Source organism: Poecilia mexicana, unplaced genomic scaffold, assembly GCF_051168715.1.
Source record: "Poecilia mexicana isolate PSO_F unplaced genomic scaffold, ASM5116871v1 scaffold_4, whole genome shotgun sequence".
In the NCBI taxonomy this organism is placed as follows: Eukaryota; Metazoa; Chordata; class Actinopteri; order Cyprinodontiformes; family Poeciliidae; genus Poecilia; species Poecilia mexicana.
In genome coordinates this window covers 26,692,825-26,712,249 of record NW_028263373.1, presented here as the reverse complement: position 1 = coordinate 26,712,249, position 19,425 = coordinate 26,692,825, and the positions used below count along the sequence as shown (strand labels likewise).

The following is a 19,425-nucleotide window of genomic DNA, read 5'->3' as shown; positions in this document are numbered from 1 at the left end:
GAGAGTCAACACAGAATTCATTAAATTCACTGGATGACAGAATATGACTAGTTATTTAACAATATCTAAAAGAATAAATAAAAGTACTAGAGATAAAGAAGCGCAACCACTGGATTAATATTTCCTTCTATAGTGGAGTAGTTCAGTTGTTTTTCAGTTATTGATCATTGCGTGAAATGTGACATCACAGCAAGCACAGGCCGCATAATATTCATAGATCACAACAGTAGCATTTAACTGATATCATTGAAACTTTTGAGATTTTCCTTTGTTAAATTCTTTAGGTTAAAGAATTTGCAAATTCTTTAAAGTTTTGAGTATAATTTAATTTCAATAACTTGGAAAACATTGGAGATCGTTTAAAAGTAAGCTCAGGTTCTTCGTGAATTTGAGTTTTCATGTAGTTTGGAGGGCTGTTTTCTGCTATTAAAAAGCATTCTTGGGCGCCCCCTGCTGGCTTCGGGACCCTAAGGAGAGGCTTTAGATGCTCTAGACATAGAGCTGCTAAAGACGCACATAGACATAACATTCTTATATTATGTCCATGTGGGCTACCCTGCGACAGACTGGCGACCTCTCCACGGTGTCCCCGCCTCTCGCCCGGAACGTTAGCTGGGGATAGGTACCAGCACCCCTCCCGACAACAGTAGGGACAAGGAGTTAGAAAATGAGTGTATGGATGGATGTCTGCGGCATGATCTGTGGACCCGCCACTCCGGGTGGTGGCAGTGAAACCAAGAAAACGTCAGAAAAAATTACGTCTTTCCGGTCTCTTCGTAAATCGCGGGTAAATCGTGAGAGAGCAGCTGTTATTTTCGCCACAAAGAAAAACAGGCTTATGAACTTCACCACGTCCCCGACAATCGGTCGACGGAGTAATGGCGTCTAAAAGAGGCGCTCTCATTGTCCTGGAGGGGGTGGACAGAGCCGGGAAGACGACACAGTGCAAGAAGCTAGTTCAGGCGCTGCAGCAGAGCGGCCGTCCGGCGGAGATGATGAGATTTCCTGGTGAGGCGTTTTAGCATCTTCAGCCTTCAACAGTAGCGTTAGCATCTCTCTACCTTCTCTCATGAAGGGGAGGTACCTAAGTATCAACGACTTGGTGTCGTTGTGTTTCTGCAGACAGGAGCACAACCATTGGGCAGCTTATCAGCGCCTACCTGGAGAAGAAGAGTGACCTGGAGGACCACACGGTGCACCTGCTGTTCTCTGCGAACCGCTGGGAGCTGGTGTAAGACTAGTGCTGGACTTTACTGCGGTGCTACACTCTTGGGGATGGATAATAGTTAAAACTAACCCAAATAAAAACCACCGTGAAGCAGTCGTTTTATATGTAATAATAAGCCACTTTCTTTCATTACTGTCAGCATAGATAACTTTATTATATCTGCCCTCAACACAGTCGCTACTGCTGCGTTCCAGTAGAAGTCGGGATTAAAGCACAGCAACTCCGATATAGACTTTGTTGGAAGTACTTCTTACAAAGATAATTTCAAGATTTACTTTCCATAAGCAAATCTTGAAATTTGCTTTTGAAAATTTCAGGATTTCCCCAAGTAAATATTGAAATTTATATATGGAAATTTTAGGATTTCCATAAGTAAATCTTGAAATTACAAAATAATCTGTAGTTTAGAGTTGCAGGCACTACATTTAACACTAATTTTAGACACATTCTTACATGTGTCTTTTAAAAGAAACATGTTTGCATAATTCCACCACAGCTTACTACTGTTATACTGAAAGGTGTTTCGATGTGGCCAGTCAACTTGGCCTTACAAGTTGTTCCTGGGGTAGTCGGAGTTGCTCCTAATGTCCCTGTATTTTGACTTCAGACAGTGCATCATTTGATTCGTCTGACTGGGAAGTTGGTTTTTCCTGGTTCTGACCACAACTGGAATGCAACCTACTAGCTTACTATCACACCTAGTTATTCATGGAGAATGCCAGCAAGGCAACAGGAAATAAGTGATGCATTGTTTGTTTTATCAGGACTATGTGGACCCTGGTGGAGAACACAACCTGATTTTATTCTCTATTTAGTTTATTGCTAATATCATTCCTTCCCTCTCTTTCATTTCTTCTAGTCTCTGAAACTTGAGTCTGGAAAATTTTAGATTTTTGACATGAAACATGAGAAATGATCCTACACTTGCATTATTCTGTCAAAAAAAAACAACTCACTATTAGTTTCTGTTGTGAACTGTTGAGCTTTAGCCTATAGAGGAAAATATTCCTCAAATAACAGCTGTGATGAATCTTACGTTGCACACAGGCCTGTAATGAAGAAGAAGCTGGAGCAGGGCATCACTCTGGTGGTGGACCGGTACGCCTTCTCTGGAGTCGCCTTCACCAGCGCCAAGCCGGTCAGTGTTCTCTGAAAACCCACATCTGTCTGCTGGTGTTTCCATGTGTCTGAAGAGCAGCGGCTGGGGTCGTTGTTGTCCGCAGGGCTTCTGTCTGGACTGGTGCAAGAGACCCGACGTGGGCCTGCCCAAGCCCGACCTGGTCATGTTCCTGCAGCTGAACCCGGCCGAGGCCGCACTTCGAGGTCAGTTCGGCAACGAACGATACGAAACGAGCGCTTTCCAGAAATCGGTGCAGGAAAAGTTTGAGCAGCTCATGAAGGATCCATCAGTCAACTGGAAGGTATGGAGATCATTCACCGTTGTTGAATGTGGAGATATAACAAAAGAAAAATAATTTGCATGCATTTTCCTTTTTAGGTCATTGATGCCTCCCAGAACGTTGAAGGAGTTCACGCCGACATCAGAACACACAGCCTCAACGCCATCAATGAAACCCAGAACATGCCTCTAGGGGAGCTGTGGAAGTGAGCCTAAGCAGGCCACAAAGGAACCATGGCAACAGAATGATACAACGGCATATAAGGACCATTGTAGAGAAAGTTTCTAAAATAAATAAATACATTTTCTGGAAAATAAAGTCCAACAATTTTGATTTATCTCAGAAACTTTCTAGAAATTTCTAAAGTGGAAAATGTTTCCACTTTAGAAACTCTGAAAATTTCCAAAACAGGAAAATGTTTGACTGTTTCCAACCGTTTTCTAGAAATGGGATTTTTGTTTTTTTTCCTGCAATTTTTTTTAACTTTTTGAACTTGGAAGTTTTCAAGTTTCTGAAGTTTTTTTTGCCATACGTTTACTCTTTTTTTAATAACTACATTGGCCTTAATACACTGTCTTATAACTTCTTTGCACACTGCACACTTTCCACTCTTAGCAATATGACTGATGTAATATAAGTTTTTTTTAATAAAACCAATAAGAGATAAACAGTTGTGATTTATTTTTAGTCCTCTTACACGTCTCTTGCTCCATCACTTGCCTGCATGTTGTTTTGATTAAATAAATAATTTTCAAACAAACTAGCGTATGCTCTAGACTTGGCAAGGATACGTTTGCGTCAGCTGCTAACACAAGTCGCCTCTCTGGATTTGGTTTCGTTGCAAGCTTGTTACAGACTTCAGATATTAGTGGACAAACTGCGGAAGCCGTAGGCGTCATGAGCCACTGTGGGTCTACTCCACATAAAACCGTGATGGCGGCTTTTTTTCTTTTTTTTTTTAACTTGGGGACTCAGGGAAAGGCACCAGATTCACTTCAGCATAAACATCGAAAGTGTTAAGACTCAAATGGAAACACACGCATGTGAGAGATGTGCATACAGAATTGATCCTGAGCTCCTGCTACAGCTGCCGTCTGGATGTCCGGAGGCTGATGAGAAGGAACGCTGCGTCGACACCCACGGACTGCGCCGCTGGAGCTGGACCGGCTCAACAGGTCTCTTAATAAATGTTCATCTCCCTCCCCTCCCCCGATTCCCACCTCCCCTCGGGGATTTCTCTTCCGGATCCAGAGAAGAGACCGGAATCTTCCGTCTACTGTCCATAACAGCAAAATAATTGTTTGTTACGTTCCTTACAGGGACAAGATTTCAAACTCCTCGTCCTCCGAATCAAAGAACCGCTCCAGCCTGTCTGAGTCCGAGAAATCTGCCAAAGGAATTTCAGAAAAGAATGAAATACTTGATTTACAGTATTTAAAAAATGTATATATACATAAAGGAAGAGAATGCAGTTGATTTACCAGGAGTAAGGTTAAGGGTGTCGACGCTGACCATGTGGACGGGCTGGCTGTCTACTAACTCAAACATGGGCAGGCCTCCTTTCTTGCAGGACAACTGGAAGCAATGTCAATAAATGACAAAAATCTAAAACGTTTATGTTTGGGCAAGGTTTATGAGTAACAATCTTGAACATTTTAGTATTACACCAGAATGATTAAAAAAAGGATGTTAAATCCAGAAACATTTGCTTGCTGGAAAGCATGCCCATATCTTTGAAGGTCCTAAAAAGCACAACGCAAGTTTAACTAACAATTCTGAAAACTGGGACCTGCCACTTTAGTCCCCGCTGCTACAAAATGAAATTAGGGCCGTAACACAATGTTTTCTAAACATCTATTACATAAAATGTTTTATTGTGAAAGCTAAGAAAATTGTAACTAAAATTTTTAGTTAAATTTTGGTATATTGGTTATATTTTATAACATAACCAACACTCGATTACAAAAGAAAAAAAAAAAGTGAAATGAGGTTTCTATAAGTATGGAAAATGAAGAACGATGGATAGCCCAGTGTGAAGTTAATTACTTTTTAAAAACATGTTGAGATTTTACATAACTTACAGAGAAAGACATATTTCTCAACATATTTCTATGTATTTATTTTAGAAGTAGGTCAAATTTAAATTACACCGAAAAGAGAAAAATTATCAAATTAGATTTATTAGAGTAAATATGTTAAGTTTGACAAACTTAATTTAGTTACATGGAACTACCTTTTTTTTTATAAGTTGGAGCTCCATACTCTGTTTTTCAGTGTATTTCTATGACATGTATGTGTGTGTATTTTTTATTTTTTTTTGTAAATTTCATATGGTTTATGGTTATATTTGTAGTTGTAATATTTAACACTTTGAGTGGAGTAGCTTTTCAACAAATAAGCAATTTCAAAAAAGGTAATTCTTTTCTACAGTAAGTTTGAGAAAATATACCCCAAAATCTTGCTTTATTAAACAGAGGAATGAGACATACCCTGCGTATGCGCATACACCAGTCGTCGAAATCGTCCTCCGTTTTGCAGAAGAAACCCTAAAAAAATAAAAAATAAAAAAAAATAAAAAAACACAAATTAAAAAAAATAAAAAAATAGGAAAAATGGAGTGTCTCCTCATGGTTGAAGATGCCAACGCTCCCCCTGCGGTCATTAGCATCCTGGTGGCTGAAGATGCTAACGCTCCCCCTGCGGTCTTACCGCAGCGATGGACGGGTCCAGCTCACAGATGTGCATGCGGCAGGGCGGGTGCTGACAGTGGTACGTGTCATCGGGGACCTGGCCGTCTTCGCAAGGCTCCACGGCGGGCTGCGTGGTGTGTGGGTCTAAGTAGATGAGCTCCTCCCCTGGAGACAAAGGGACAAGTTCACAACCAAAATGGCCTCTTGAGAAACAGTTAGGAAAAGAAGGAAAAAAAAACACAAAAGAAAAAAAATGTGATGAGTACGAGCTGCTTTTTATTATTGTGATTATTACAGCTGAGAGAGTTTATTGTACAAACATGAGATCAGACATACCGACATAACCAATGAAGTAATGGGCACTGTTGGGTTTCCCCCCAATAACACCCAGCGACTGAGGCAGCATGAAGCATTGCTGTGAAGAAGACAACAGGGTTGGTCTCACCCTGACTATAAATGAATTTACCTCAGTGTTAAGTTTTGCATTGCAGTTTTTAAGGAGACTGGGATTGAAAAACCTGAAAGAGTTTCACTTATTTACTAGCTACGAAAAATATATTTGAGCTATGAGAGCTATGTTTAGGGCAGAAACCTTTCATTCAGGCAGTTTATTATAAAGCTGTTTGTGTTTGAACTATAAGCTAAATTTTGTAAAATATAGGGCATTCTTAAAACTGCACTATATATTTTATTTAAAATACGTTTTGTTTTTTACATATTTGTTAAAACTGTCATGTTGTAACAGTATGTTATGAGACAGATAATCTGTGAACAGATTGATCTCCTCCACCTCCTCCCTGAGCTGCTACTGGCATCTGAAGAAGTGCATCTGACCAAAAACAACCAATCAGAGTGAGTAGGAGGGTCTTAGTGCTGCCAATCAACCTCATGTACTCAATGTGCAAATGGGGGAACAATTTACCATTTATCTACCATCATCTGTGATCACACTAAAGAGCCTTAGTATTCATGACATGCTCTGCTGTCAGGGGGATAAGCAGGCGCATGCGAGAGTGATTGACAACACTAAGGCCTGCCTCCTAGCTCTGATTGGTTGTTTCTAGTTAGCATTGGGAGAAGGCGAAGGAGCTTGATCTTTTCACAGATCATCTCTTATGCAATACCTCTACGAAATAGTGAGTTTCAACAAATATGTAAAAAGAGTTGCATAATGCAGCTTTAATTAAAATATACAATAAATCTGAATACAAATTTCAAAAAATTCAAAAGTTACCTGCATTTTATTTTTCCTGCAACACCTATAATATAACGGGGAGTACAACTCCTGTCTGTGGGAGTTTCTAACCTTGAGCGTTTCAATGTAGGCCTCATTGATGTCACTCAGGCCCAGCCTGAGAGGGATGAGCAGGACCAGCGGCCTCCACAGGGCCGTCTCCTCCTCAGCCAGGGCGCACGCTCCCTCCAGGCAGCCGTTCACCTCCCCCTCTCCTGCCGCTTCACCTGCGAGGTCCAGCCACGGCATGCAAAGACGCTCTGCAGGGAAGATGACAGGAAAAACAGAATTCCTCAAATTACGTGCTCACTCTACTGCATTCTCAACCCAGACTTAGGCTTTACACAGAAAAGATAGAAATCGCTAAGTATGACAGGAGCGACAAAGTGAGATTTGCAATGAAAATTTGTCATTTTCATTGCATTTAAAAGTTTTAATCTCCATTAAATACATCCCAAACTAGCTGCCATTCTGTGTAAACAATCTAAGCAAAGTCCACCGTATTTAAACTGGAGTGCTATTTAAAGAGCCTCCGCTGATGAAACACTGAGCTGCAACACACACACACACACACACACACACACACACACACACACACACACACACACACACACACACACACACACACACACACACACACACACACACACACACACACTCACTGATCTCCTCGATGATCACAGTGTTGTCCATCGCCACGTGTACAACTAATCTGCTCCACGTATCAAACACAGCCAGCTTCCTGAAAGACAAAACTCACAAATTATAGTTTCTATACGGAAGTGTTCCTAAACAGAACAGAAACTTTGAGCTCCTTTTAACAATGCTGTTATGTCAATCTGTGGCTTTTTGTGCTTTCTTCTTGCACTTGAGCTTGGGAATAAAATAGACAGACATATGACATTCTGTAAGAGTGAAGTGAGTGAAAATTGTATATTTTTATTGTACTCTTTGTGCGACTAAGTGATATTGTCACATTCTTACCTAAGAGTTGAGATTATTGTTCCTTTAGCTCCTTTTAACGTGCGTTACCTTCATATGGGTTGGCAAGAGAACCCATACGAAGGTTCAACGTTCAGGCTGAACGTTGTCCAGGCAACGAGCAATAAAATTACATTTACCCATGATGGACGCAAAAAAACAAGCTAGCTAGCAGGGGTATATTAGCAGCTAGTTAGTCACTGCTACAAAACAAATTATACTAGATGATCAACGGCTCCAGAAATTACTGTCAGAAACAATAATGTTGTTGTCTTGAAATTATTTTAAAGTATTAATATTTGCATATTAATGCAAGTTCACCCTTTCAACAACTAAAAAGTAAATTTTGTACAGAACTCTGCACACTGGAACTGGAAGACATTTAAAAGATCTTTAGTAAAATACAACAACCAAAAATAACAAATAAAAAAGAAACAAAAACTACACAAAACAGATTATGAAGTCTTTGTAAACAAAATTGCAAAAGTATTAACCATCAGAATGGGAATTATGGGGCTCATTTTAACTTATCATGCAATTCCTTATTGCGACAGGCTTACATAGAACACAGTGAAGATGTCTGTGCATGATTCAAAACATTTGCTTTAAAAAACTCACACGAGAAAAAAAAAGACATAAAATATGAGATTAAATAGACAAAATTTAAGAACTGATTGACATATGGAAGGTCAACTTAAATGTTGTTTTTAGAATGAACTTAAGACACCTTAAGGATTTAATTTCAGATATATGAATCTAAAACCTTTTAAGGACCCCTGATAAGGAGAGGTACCAGTACTCACTTCAGAACCTGGGCCACCGTGTTAGGTCCATACCACTGTCCAATGGGCTTCCCCTCTCCGACGCCCATCTGGGCTGCAGCATTCAGGAACAAGGAAAACGATTTGATGAGCGCATTCCCGATCTGGTCGGAGGCGTCCGACGATCGCTACTCACCGATTTGATGGATGGAATAATAGCTGTCTTTTTTGTCGATGAAGGCGTTGAGAATACTGATGTACTCTTCTCTTTGTTTCTGCTCTCTGGCCCATCTCCAGTCTGAAAACAAAAACACCACTTATCACGTCTGCCCCCCAGCAAGCTCTGCGTGGTACAGTCTTACCAGTTTTATTATTTATTTTTACGTTATATTTGAACTTAACAAAGTCACTTAGTGAATCATCTGAAAGACGGTTCGTTGCAGTTTATTTTTTACACATTTGATTAAGAGCCAACCGGATGTTTTTGTTGTTCAGTTTAATAATATTTTACATTGGCTTTTATGCTCATAATTGCACAGACTGAACAAATTAAAGTTGTTTTTATATGTTTGACCAAGCTTGTGAAGCTATCGGTGCATTTAGAAGTGCTGTACTGGTGCAGAGTTATCAAATTAATTTTTAACTTAGTACATTTTATGTTTTCAAAAAAACAACAACAACAAAAAAAACACATTTAAAATCGAGTCAGCACTGTTCTTTTGTAATTTATCGGTTTTGGCTGATACTGAACATCAGATATTGGTATCGGATATGAATCGGTGCATCCCTACGCAACAATAAACTCTGCTTCCTACTTGCTCCGTGACAATTGTGCCTCACCTCTGCCCAAGTGTCTGCACATCAAGGCCTCTCCGAGAATCATCTGGCCGCACCGTAACATGCATCCCCATCCCGTGTCTGACGTTGGCCCAGTGCCTCCTGGAACACAATAGCCCTCTAGTGGTCAGTAGAAGCATAACAGAGGAGATGGAGTTCAACAGGCAGCCAACTCACCAATGGGCGGGAAGTTTTTTCTGTACGTGAACCACAGCCGCGACGTGACGTCGGACAGAATCTCATCTTTCTCTACATTTGAAAAAAAAAAAAAAAGACATTCTTGCTGGTCTGATTTTAGTGACAGAGAAATGGTAGGAGGAGCAAACCACGGACAAGTTTCTACCTGTAAGCGCATTGTATTCTTTCCCCAAGATCCACACGGGCTCCGAGGTCTCAGGAAAATCTTCAAACTCTCCAAAGCGAAGTGTGTCGTATGTCAATGTAGCTACAAACAAACAAGCAAACAAAAAGAAGATGGTTATAATGAAACTGTTAATGTGCTGTGCATTAGGCTGCTGGACGATATGAGGCAGGAAGTTAAATGGTGTGTCCATTAGTTTTCCTTATCAGAACCCTGGTAACTTCCAGGATGTTTATTTTTACACAGTAAGCTTTAAATAAAAAAAAAAAATCTACATCTTTGAATTAATACGGCTTACATTAAATATGCAGCAACAAACCAGAATGTAATACACTTTCAGACTCTCACAATTAATTTCAAATTGAAAACATGTCAGAGAGTCTAAAGTCAAACACGATTCTGTTTATTGATTTAGCTCCACTTCGCTGATCCAACTGAGAAAGTAAATTCATCACTAAGGCTTCATAATTCATGTTTCCATTAATACTAATGACAACATTTAAAATTAGCTTGAACGTCAAAAGCAATCAACAACAGACAAAAATAACGTACAAGTTGAAGCATATCTGACTTAGTGGACATGTCTATCTTTATCTGTGTTTGCAGACTTATCACAACCTGGAGCGGGCCAAAAAAGTCAAAGTTGACTTGGCAGGTCTTAAAGTTACCAACTAGAAGTTTCTTTAAAGTCAAACTGGGTTTGGTTTTCGTCACCCATTAAACATGTAAAATTTCTTTTTTTCCCTTCATTTTGCTGTCTTGTAAGTTATTTAAACAAGATCAATCCTGACCTCTCAAATGCAAGCTTTCATCAACACATGACTCCTGTGACATCAAATAAGGCAAACGATCTGATGGGTTCCAACGTTCCTGTGTGTTTTTTTCACTTTTATTTGAATATTTTAATCCAATTCTTCCTTCGATTTTAGAGGTACACCAATCCAATATTAATATCTGCATCAGTCCTGACACTGAAAGAAATTACAGATTGGCTATCAGTGACAATGTGTACAATCGATGAGGGCAGATCTACTCAGTCTCACTCTATGTTTCGTGCTCTGAGTGACATCATGCTATAGTATTTATTTTACATTATATTTAGAATTCCTCTTTACACTTTCTGAACCATTTGAAAAAAGGTTTGATGCAGTTTATTTTTACATGTTTCAACAAGGTAGTCAAACTATTGTTCTTGTCATTTTCAGCTTCATTATTTTCCATTGGTTGCTCTACTCCTAATCGCACCGGCTGAACAAATTAAAGTTGTTTTTACATGTTTTGACCAAACTTGTGAAGCTATTGGTGTAATGTACTGGTTAAAAGTTATGAAACACATTTATCAATGAGTACATTTATGTCTGTGTTTAAAAAAAATATTTAAAATCATTTCAGCTGTTTTTCTGTATCAGATCGGTATCAGGCTGATACTAATCATCAGATATCGGTATCGGAAGTGGACAGAAATGGATCGGTGCGCTCTTAGTTAATTTAGAAAATAAAAATCTAAGTTTCATGATGGATTTTGAGGAAATTTAGCAAATATTTCCCAGATACCGTTAGGAAAGTGATCACCATGCCGACAGGCTCATGATGAGTCAACAAAGTCATGTCTACCATGCAGTACAACCTACACTAGGGTATATATGTTATACTATATTACATATTGTGAATCAGGTAATTTCAAGCAGAATCAGGCTCTTGCATACAGAAACCAACTGAATGAAATAGGAAATCAAATAGATTTATGCCTAATAAAGTTCAGAAAACTATCATTATTATTGCCACGACAACTGTTTATCCATCCCCCGATGACCTCTAAGACGGGGGGGGGGGGGCAAACTCTGGCTTAAACATGTAAGGAGTGATTCAAAGGCTTTAAAATCTATCTTATCTGCCACAAAGCTTACTGTTGCCTTTCGTGGTGTCATCAACGTGAAAACAAAGCAGAATTGGCTGGATTCTTCAGCAGACTGAAAAAAAAATCTGTGTATTTCATGAAACCACAAAGGAAACCCATAACGCATCACCCAACAGCATTTTTTAATGTCAGTGTACATTAATGAGTACAAACCAGCCATCATTGAACAATATCTTTAAAGATGAGCCTAAATTTGGTAGAATAGTCCGTTAAAAATAAATCATAGCTGTTGACTTGGAACTGAACTCCCATAAAGTTTTGAAGGCTTTTGTTGGTAAAGAACGCGATATGGAGGTAAAGCAGCTCTATCGGTGGGAGATTCGAGGCTATTAGCGGTCACAAGAGGAGGAAATGAAACTAGGAGTCAGACTAGCCTTTAGCATTTTTCCTGCTAATTGTAACAAAATACCTGCTGAGATGTTGGCGCATCAACTGAGATGCTCGCCTTGGGCGTAACACGGTGTCTACGTAAGCGGCCAAACAAAAGAAAGTAGAGCAACTTATTAAGAAGGAAACTTTACTGCAACACATGACATTGCTACAGCTGACAACAAGGCGTCGTGACTTGAGTTTATAAAGCGACGCAGCAAGCTGTCAACGCGAAGATTTACAGCTAATTTACCAGTGATAGTAGGCTAACGTGAGTTAGCTTTAGTCATCACTTTAGCTGACTAACGTCACCGAGGCTACAAAGCATTACAGCTCGGCTAGCTTTCCCAGTAATGACATGGCAAAAAGAGAAATATATTCATATATGTCATGATAATATCGAGAGTACTTCTACTGCTAATACGGGCTGTTAGTGAAAGAAAAATAACACTAATTTTCTATCAAATATTGCCTACCTGCATCCATCCCGACGGTCTTCACCCTATCTTGTTTGTTGTTCTCTGCACTCAGACCTGCTGGACCAATGGGAGGATAGTACCACTGCGGAATTCCAAAGGAGGCGGGACACTTCCCCCAGCATCCAATAAAAACCGTCAAGGGCAAATCAGCGTTCTCTGCAGCATAGACATCAATACGTAGACGCCTCATGGAGCACTGAGTCGTACGTAAAAGCGTCCGCCATCTTCTATGTGGCAGCAAGACGATCGGAGCTCCTTAAGTCCTGTGCTATGTGGACTTGTTTCAACCGTTTTACGAAACAAACTGGATTCATTAGGATTACCTTCCCCAGGTAAGGATGAAAGATCAGAATTACTTGACTTTGCAGCCAGAAATTCGCTTTTAAACAACCGAAAAATATTTCTTATGTAGCTAAATTGGCCCGAAATAACCGCTGATTGTTAGCATAGCAGCTAACGTTTTCACACTGTGTTCTAATGAGAGAGCTGATGAAAAACCGCTGTTAGAGGAGAAGTTCATTAAAAACCAGAGGATTTAGTGAGGAAAGATCAGTGAGGATCAGAGCTGGAGCTGCTGTTCTTCAGTCTGTTTCCCAGCTCAGCTTCACCATGTCGGTATTTAGCTATAAAGATGCTATGAGTCAGAGCCCAACATGCTGAAAATGTCTTTTTTTCTGAATGTGAAGGAAACTTATGTATTTTCTATTATACTTTTGGATAATTTATCTTTTATCCTTGGCTTTAGTCTGTGAACCAGGACGTCTCAGAAGTCATTGAGTTCTCCCAGTGTGACCAGCAGACTGAAGCCCTGCCTGTGGCCAGTGTTCCCAGTATAATAAATAAATGTTTTATTCTTTCACTTTTTGTGTATTTTTAAATATCTCAATCTGAAGTATTAGTGTATTAATGTAGCTTATATAATGAAATAAAAAATAATTTACTCTGTTGGAATTATTTTCACTCTTTGCTGTCAATAGCAGAGTTGACATACTGTAAATTCTCTGGAAAAAAGTAAGAAAAATGTGTAGTTTAATGTTTGACAATGACTGATTTATAAATCAAGTCATTTCTCAATAATGTATAAAAAATAAATACAGGAAAATTATTTGTGTCTTGTCTTGAAATGTTAAATGTACATTAAATTATGGAATTATGTAAATATATTCTTTAATAAAACACTGTAAATATGTGTCTGTTCATCAATGTCATTATAAAAATTATCAGAATCGTTTCTATCAAATAAAAACATTGTGCTCTTTAATTTAACTGTGCTCTTTAAAGTTAGAAATGCTCTCTTTAGTAATTTCTTTGATTGCCAAATATATTAATGTATGTGAGAAAATGTGTCAATGGCAGGTATTAACTTAAAATACTTTTTAGAACGGCACTTTATTAAGTTCAGTCCATTCACTTGTATTACCTTACTGGCACATATTCCACATTCAGTAAATATGCACACACACATTATATATATATATATATATATATATATATATATATATATATATATATATATATATATATATATATATATATATATATATATTATTCATATATTATTCATATATTTATTTGAATAATAAAATATTTTTATTTAACTAATAAATAAATTATATATATTTTATATATACATATATTTTATTATTTAATATATTGACGTATTTATATGTTCATAAATATTGATTACTTTATATATAAAAATTATTTATCAAAATCAATTGTATTATAGGTTCACATTTATTTTCTTTATTCAGAAATTACAATTAAAATATAATGAAAAGTCATAAATGTTGTCTTTGGTGATTGTTTAATTTCCAAATATATTCACGTTTATATGTGAGTGGGTCGATGACGAACATTAGCTAAAAATACTTTGTGGAATGGCATTTTCTGAAGTTTGGTCCATTCATTTGTATTAGCTTACTGGCAGAGATGCCACATTCAATATGGCGGACGCGATTACATATAGCTGCAATGGGCCGACCCGCTCCATGAGTCGTCTACGTATTAATGTCTACGCTCTGCAGAACACAATGGGGCGTTTAGGGAGAAAAAAAAGTGGGCGAACGCCCTCTAACGGCCTGTATGTGTAAGTTCAGTCAGAGACACAAGTATGAAGTAACGGAGGAGTTGCTCATCTGAATGTTGTAACAGTAGCCCACTTTGTGGGAGTTAAGCTACTAAGATATGAAGACTTTTTCGACCACAAAAAAGTTATTTTATTGGTCGTTTTCCATAACAATGCTTTTACATGATTAGAAAATAATATTTTAATGGAATTTTGAGTTCTAGAGAACAGTGATGTGCAGTGAGGTTCAAAGCTGGTGAGGCACCGACTTAATTATAATCGGATTTACAAATCTAGACCCCTGAATGTTATTGTTTACATAAGGAAATGTCGCGCATGCGTGCAACGCTGGAGGGCAAAAAGACTATTCTTTAACATGGGATGTTTAGCCGCGCTGCCGCCGCAGAATAATTTCGTTATCTCAATCAAACTTAGACATGTAGATATTATTAATTTCGTGCTGTGCTTAACAGCAAAGGGAGAAACCGTTAAAGTACAACTCAAAACCATGTCTTTCTCGCTCTCTGTATCAGCACAGCTACTGTATGGCTAGAGAATTAATAATCAGGCAAACACCTATTAATCTGCGACACAATAACTGGGCTGTATGTTGAAGGCATGCCATCAACCTTAGCTTGAGATTAGTTCTGTATTTTCAGGTCTTAAGCCGCTTCAGTTCTTGTTTTTATTGATTACCAAATGTCCAGTTTTCTGATTCTGTACCAAAGAAATAAGATATTAAAATAAACCGTACAGAAAAACAAGTAACAATTTTGTCCTTGCTGTCCAGCATTGGCCCAAACCAAACCTTACATTCTGGGTTATCTGCCATTATATCCCTAATCATTTCACATAAAGTGGTAAGCAAAATTGAAATCAGATCAAAAACTGAAGTCAGCCACAAATTAAGTTTTAAATAGTAATTAAAACTTATTTTCACTCAAAAGAAAGCCAAGGGTTTGGCTGAAGACAGACATTGCAATAACATGATGGTGCCACCACTGTGCTTTACTGTGGACTGCTGTCTATGCGACGACGGCTACTGGGGTTGTAGAACATATAGCGTAGCATAACTTATTTTATCACTCAGTTTTGAACAGTTATAATAGTCTAGGCTAGCTATGCTGACAACATGCTAACCAATGTCAAAACAACAAGTTAATGGTGGGTAACTACGGCAACCAGTGACAGTTTAAAAGCCCGCTGACTCTTTCTGTTGTCAGGTTCCGACGATCCATCAGACAAGCCCGATCTGAATATCAAACGAAACTGTGACATCACAATGTGACATCACAATATAACTTCAAAGGCAGAATTCTGACATCACCAGCGATTATATAATCTTGTCACATCCATCTACCTTCATCACAACCTGTTAGCAGCCGTTGTTGATTCGTTTCTCGTGAGAATTTACTTAGCAGTTGATAGTAAGATTTTTGACTTTGTTTGGTGCAAGTTTCTGTTGGAGATTTACGTCAAACTTAAAGTAAAATCTTTCCTGAGTTTCTAGACAAGTTATTTATCTTTGAACCTGAAACAAACAAAGGTTACTATGCAGTCCAACCTACCTAGAGTTGAAGAAGTCGCTTTCGACAACGTTGTCGAAAGGGAGGTACAGCCACCCAAACCACCCAAACGCAAGAAGAAGAAAATGTCGTTTGCAGTCTGGTGGGAGCTCCATGCATCTGAGGAGCTAAAGAAATCTGCTGAAAATATCGAACAGCAGGAATCTCCACTGGTGATTGATAATGAATTGATCGCCAAAGCACCTGAGACGGTGGATCACAAAGGGGACAACCAGCCACCTGAGGGTAAATTCAACGAGAAGAACCAGGTACCGTTTAATACCTGGTCGGAGGAACATGTCCCCGTTGACAAAGAGGTTTCTGCGGTAACTATTGAAAAGCAGAACGAATCACTGGTCAAAGAAGAAGAGTCCATCGTTGGAGTGCAGGAGACAATTGAGAAGGAACAGCCCTCTAAGTCTGAGGAGCAGCCACCAACCACCAGGCGAATCAAGAAGAAAAAGATACCGTTTCACATCTGGTTGGCGAAACACACCCCCGCTGATGTAAGGACTTCAGCTGAAACCACTGAAACGCAAGACGTTTCACCAGTAGCCACACAGGAATCGATCTCCTCACTGCAGGAGACAATCGATCTGACAGAGAAGGAAGAGTCCTTTAAGTCTTGCACTGAAAATATTAATAAGCAGGACACTTCTCTGCCTGAAGACGAAGGTGATCAGGCAGTTTCATTGAAAACGGAGATTTGCGCAAAGGAAACACCACTGGTCACCGAACAGGATTTCAGTGTCTCAAAAACACAGGAGACACTGGATCAGCAAGAGGAGGTGCAGCCACCAACCACCAGGCGCATCAAGAAGAAAAAAATACCGTTTCACATCTGGTTGGCGAAACATGCCCCCGCTGAAATAAGGACTTCAGCTGAAACTACTGAAACGCAAGACGTTTCACCAGTAGCCACACAGGAATTGATCTCCGTACTGCAGGAGACAGTCGATCTGGCAGAGAAGGAAGAGTCCTTTAAGTCTTGCGCTGAAAATCTTAATAAGCAGGCCATTTCCCTGCCTGAAGACGAAGGTGATCAGGCAGATTCCTTGAAAAAGGAGAATTGCGTTGAGGAAACACCACTGGTCACCGAACAGGATTTCAGTGTCTCCAAAACACAGGAGACACTGGATCAGCGAGAGGAGGTGCAGCCACCAACCACAAGGCGCATCAAGAAGAAAAAGATACCGTTTCACATCTGGTTGGCGAAACACGCCCCCGCTGAAATAAGGACTTCAGCTGAAACCACTGAAACGCAAGACGTTTCACCAGTAGCCACACAGGAATCGATCTCCGTACTGCAGGAGACAGTCGATCTGGCAGAGAAGGAAGAGTCCTTTAAGTCTTGCACTGAAAATATTAATAAGCAGGACACTTCTCTGCCAGAAGAAAAAGCTCATCAGGGAGATTCCTTGAAAAAGGACTCTTGTACAGAAGAACCTATGATTTCTAAGACAGAGCTGGTCACTGAAAAGAAATCACAGAAGAAAGTGAATCAGACACCAATGACGAAGCGTATCAAGAAGACGCCTCTGTTATGGAAATCTTTCCCTGAACCAGACGCTCGCGTAGATCTAACATTTTTGACAGAAAATAGTGACATCAATAACAGTCCTCTGCCGGAAAAAACAACTTACCAGTCAGCTTTGCCCACAAGAGTGAAGAAGACATTTTGGAAGGTGTTACCTGAACCAGAACCTCGCATTGACCTAAATTTCTTCGCTGAACATATCGAAGAGCACGATGTTTCAGTTCTGGCAAAAGACGGTGAGCAGGTAGCATCCTTGGAAAAGCAGTGTTACTCCAAGGACACTGTGATTTCCACCGCAAGACAACCAAAGTGTACTTGTCAGGCCAAATCGAAAGAACCTGAATTGGGAAGTATCGAACTACAGAAATACCTAATGAGACAGCTTGATGAGATGTTTGACATAAATCGCAAACTTAATGCTAAACTCAAATACCAGCAAGATCTGTTGAGGAAAGTCCTCTCAGAGCAAAGACCAAACATGAAGTCAACAGGGTGGGGCCATGAGTGGCAGGAGTGATTGGCAGGTATTAGAAAGAGAGCCACTGTAGTTGTTGATTGGATATTTTAAATTATATTAAAAAGCCAGGACATCAGAACTCATGTTCATCCATTATACAATTTGTATTTCTAATTCTAAACAGAAAAAAGACAACCACATTTATCAAATAAAGGGAGATTTAGAAAAATAAAATTTTACCAACATGGAACAAAAAGAGCATTTTAGAAGTCTAAACCTATACAAATTGGGCAAGATATATCGATATCTATTTATATCTACATATCGATATATAAATTTATCTATATATAAAATTTATATAGATAGATAGATAGATAGATAGATAGATAGATAGATAGATAGATAGATAGATAGATAGATAGATAGATAGATAGATCTATACGTAGATATCTATCTATCTATCTATCTATCTATCTATCTATCTATCTATCTATCTATCTATCTATCTGTCTATATAGATATCTATATATATGTCTACATATCGATATCTATCTCTATCTATACATATATAAATCTATATGTAGATATCTATATATATATATAGATATCTATGTATCGATATCAATCAATCTCTATCTATCTATCTATCTATCTATCTATCTATCTATCTATCTATCTATCTATCTATCTATCTATCTATCTATCTATCTATCTATCTATCTATCTATCTATCTATCTACAGCAATTAGATGTAGATAGATATCTACATCTAATTGCTGTAGATATCTATCTATCTATATCTATATATATATATATAGATATAGATAGATAGATAGATAGATATCGATATCAATCTCTTTCTATCAATCTATACATATATAAATCTATATCTATCTATCTATCTATCTATCTATCTATCTATCTATCTATCTATCTATCTATCTATCTATCTATCTATCTATCTATCTATCTATCTATCTCTATATGCAGATATCTATCTATCTATCTATCTATCTGCAGATATCTATCTATCTATCTATCTATCTATCTATCTATCTATCTATCTATCTATCTATCTATCTATCTATCTATCTATCTATATATATATCGATATGAATCACTATCTATACATATATAAATCTATATGCAGATATCTATATATATAGATATCTACGTATCGATATCAATCTCTATCTATCTATCTATACCAGTGACGTGCGGTGAGGTTCATTGCTGGTGAGGCACTGACTTATGACTTAGACACCATGCATATTGAACCTACGGAAATTTCGCGCATGCATACAACGCTGGGCTGCAGAAAGACTAATCTTTTACATGTCATCCATAGCCACGTTAACTCAGTGAAACTTAGAAATGTAGGTATTAATTTCGTGCTATGATCCACAGCAAAGTGATCTATATTCGCCAAGCTACGCAGACTCGTTGCCATAGCAACTGACAACAATGCCACTTCATGTTTTAGGATTTAACACCAAAAAACATTCAAGAATTTTGCACACAGAACAGAATATTCAGCATG

The 19,425-nt window shown here is 38.5% G+C and overlaps 2 protein-coding genes and 1 long non-coding RNA gene across 3 annotated transcripts; 2 read left to right on the top strand and 1 right to left on the bottom strand.

Moving 5' to 3' along the window:
• The first annotated feature begins 731 nt into the window (after positions 1-731).
• Positions 732-2,946, top strand: dtymk (deoxythymidylate kinase (thymidylate kinase)). Its single transcript, XM_014999081.2, has 5 exons — positions 732-1,008; positions 1,123-1,231; positions 2,276-2,366; positions 2,452-2,649; positions 2,727-2,946. The coding sequence occupies exons 1-5, from the start codon at positions 879-881 to the stop codon at positions 2,835-2,837; spliced, it is 639 nt and encodes a 212-aa protein (XP_014854567.1). The 5' UTR covers positions 732-878; the 3' UTR covers positions 2,838-2,946.
• Positions 2,947-3,292: 346 nt separating this feature from the next.
• Positions 3,293-12,348, bottom strand: atg4b (autophagy related 4B, cysteine peptidase). Its single transcript, XM_014999079.2, has 13 exons — positions 12,256-12,348; positions 9,475-9,576; positions 9,309-9,380; positions 9,135-9,233; positions 8,491-8,592; positions 8,337-8,409; positions 7,215-7,294; positions 6,625-6,812; positions 5,655-5,733; positions 5,338-5,483; positions 5,118-5,174; positions 4,110-4,203; positions 3,293-4,015 (listed from the first exon to the last, which is right to left on the bottom strand). The coding sequence occupies exons 1-13, from the start codon at positions 12,263-12,265 to the stop codon at positions 3,942-3,944; spliced, it is 1,176 nt and encodes a 391-aa protein (XP_014854565.2). The 5' UTR covers positions 12,266-12,348; the 3' UTR covers positions 3,293-3,941.
• Position 12,349: 1 nt separating this feature from the next.
• On the top strand, positions 12,350-13,279 carry LOC148160018 (uncharacterized). Its single transcript, XR_015762723.1, has 2 exons — positions 12,350-12,590; positions 13,004-13,279. It is a non-coding gene; the product is annotated as an uncharacterized LOC148160018 (long non-coding RNA).
• The last annotated feature ends 6,146 nt before the right edge of the window (positions 13,280-19,425 follow it).

What these genes read in the sequence shown, in the direction of transcription:
- dtymk (XM_014999081.2), top strand. Translation starts at nt 879, where the DNA reads ATGGCGTCTAAAAGAGGCGCTCTCATTGTCCTGGAGGGGGTGGACAGA. An exon ending in GGAGATGATGAGATTTCCTG is followed by an intron (nt 1,009 to 1,122) that starts GTGAGGCGTTTT and finishes GTGTTTCTGCAG; the next exon opens with ACAGGAGCACAACCATTGGG. An exon ending in CCTTCACCAGCGCCAAGCCG is followed by an intron (nt 2,367 to 2,451) that starts GTCAGTGTTCTC and finishes TGTTGTCCGCAG; the next exon opens with GGCTTCTGTCTGGACTGGTG.
- atg4b (XM_014999079.2), bottom strand. An exon ending in TGGACCCGTCCATCGCTGCG is followed by an intron (nt 5,175 to 5,337) that starts GTAAGACCGCAG and finishes TTATTTTTTTAG; the next exon opens with GGTTTCTTCTGCAAAACGGA. An exon ending in CACCCTTAACCTTACTCCTG is followed by an intron (nt 4,016 to 4,109) that starts GTAAATCAACTG and finishes TTCCTTTGGCAG; the next exon opens with ATTTCTCGGACTCAGACAGG.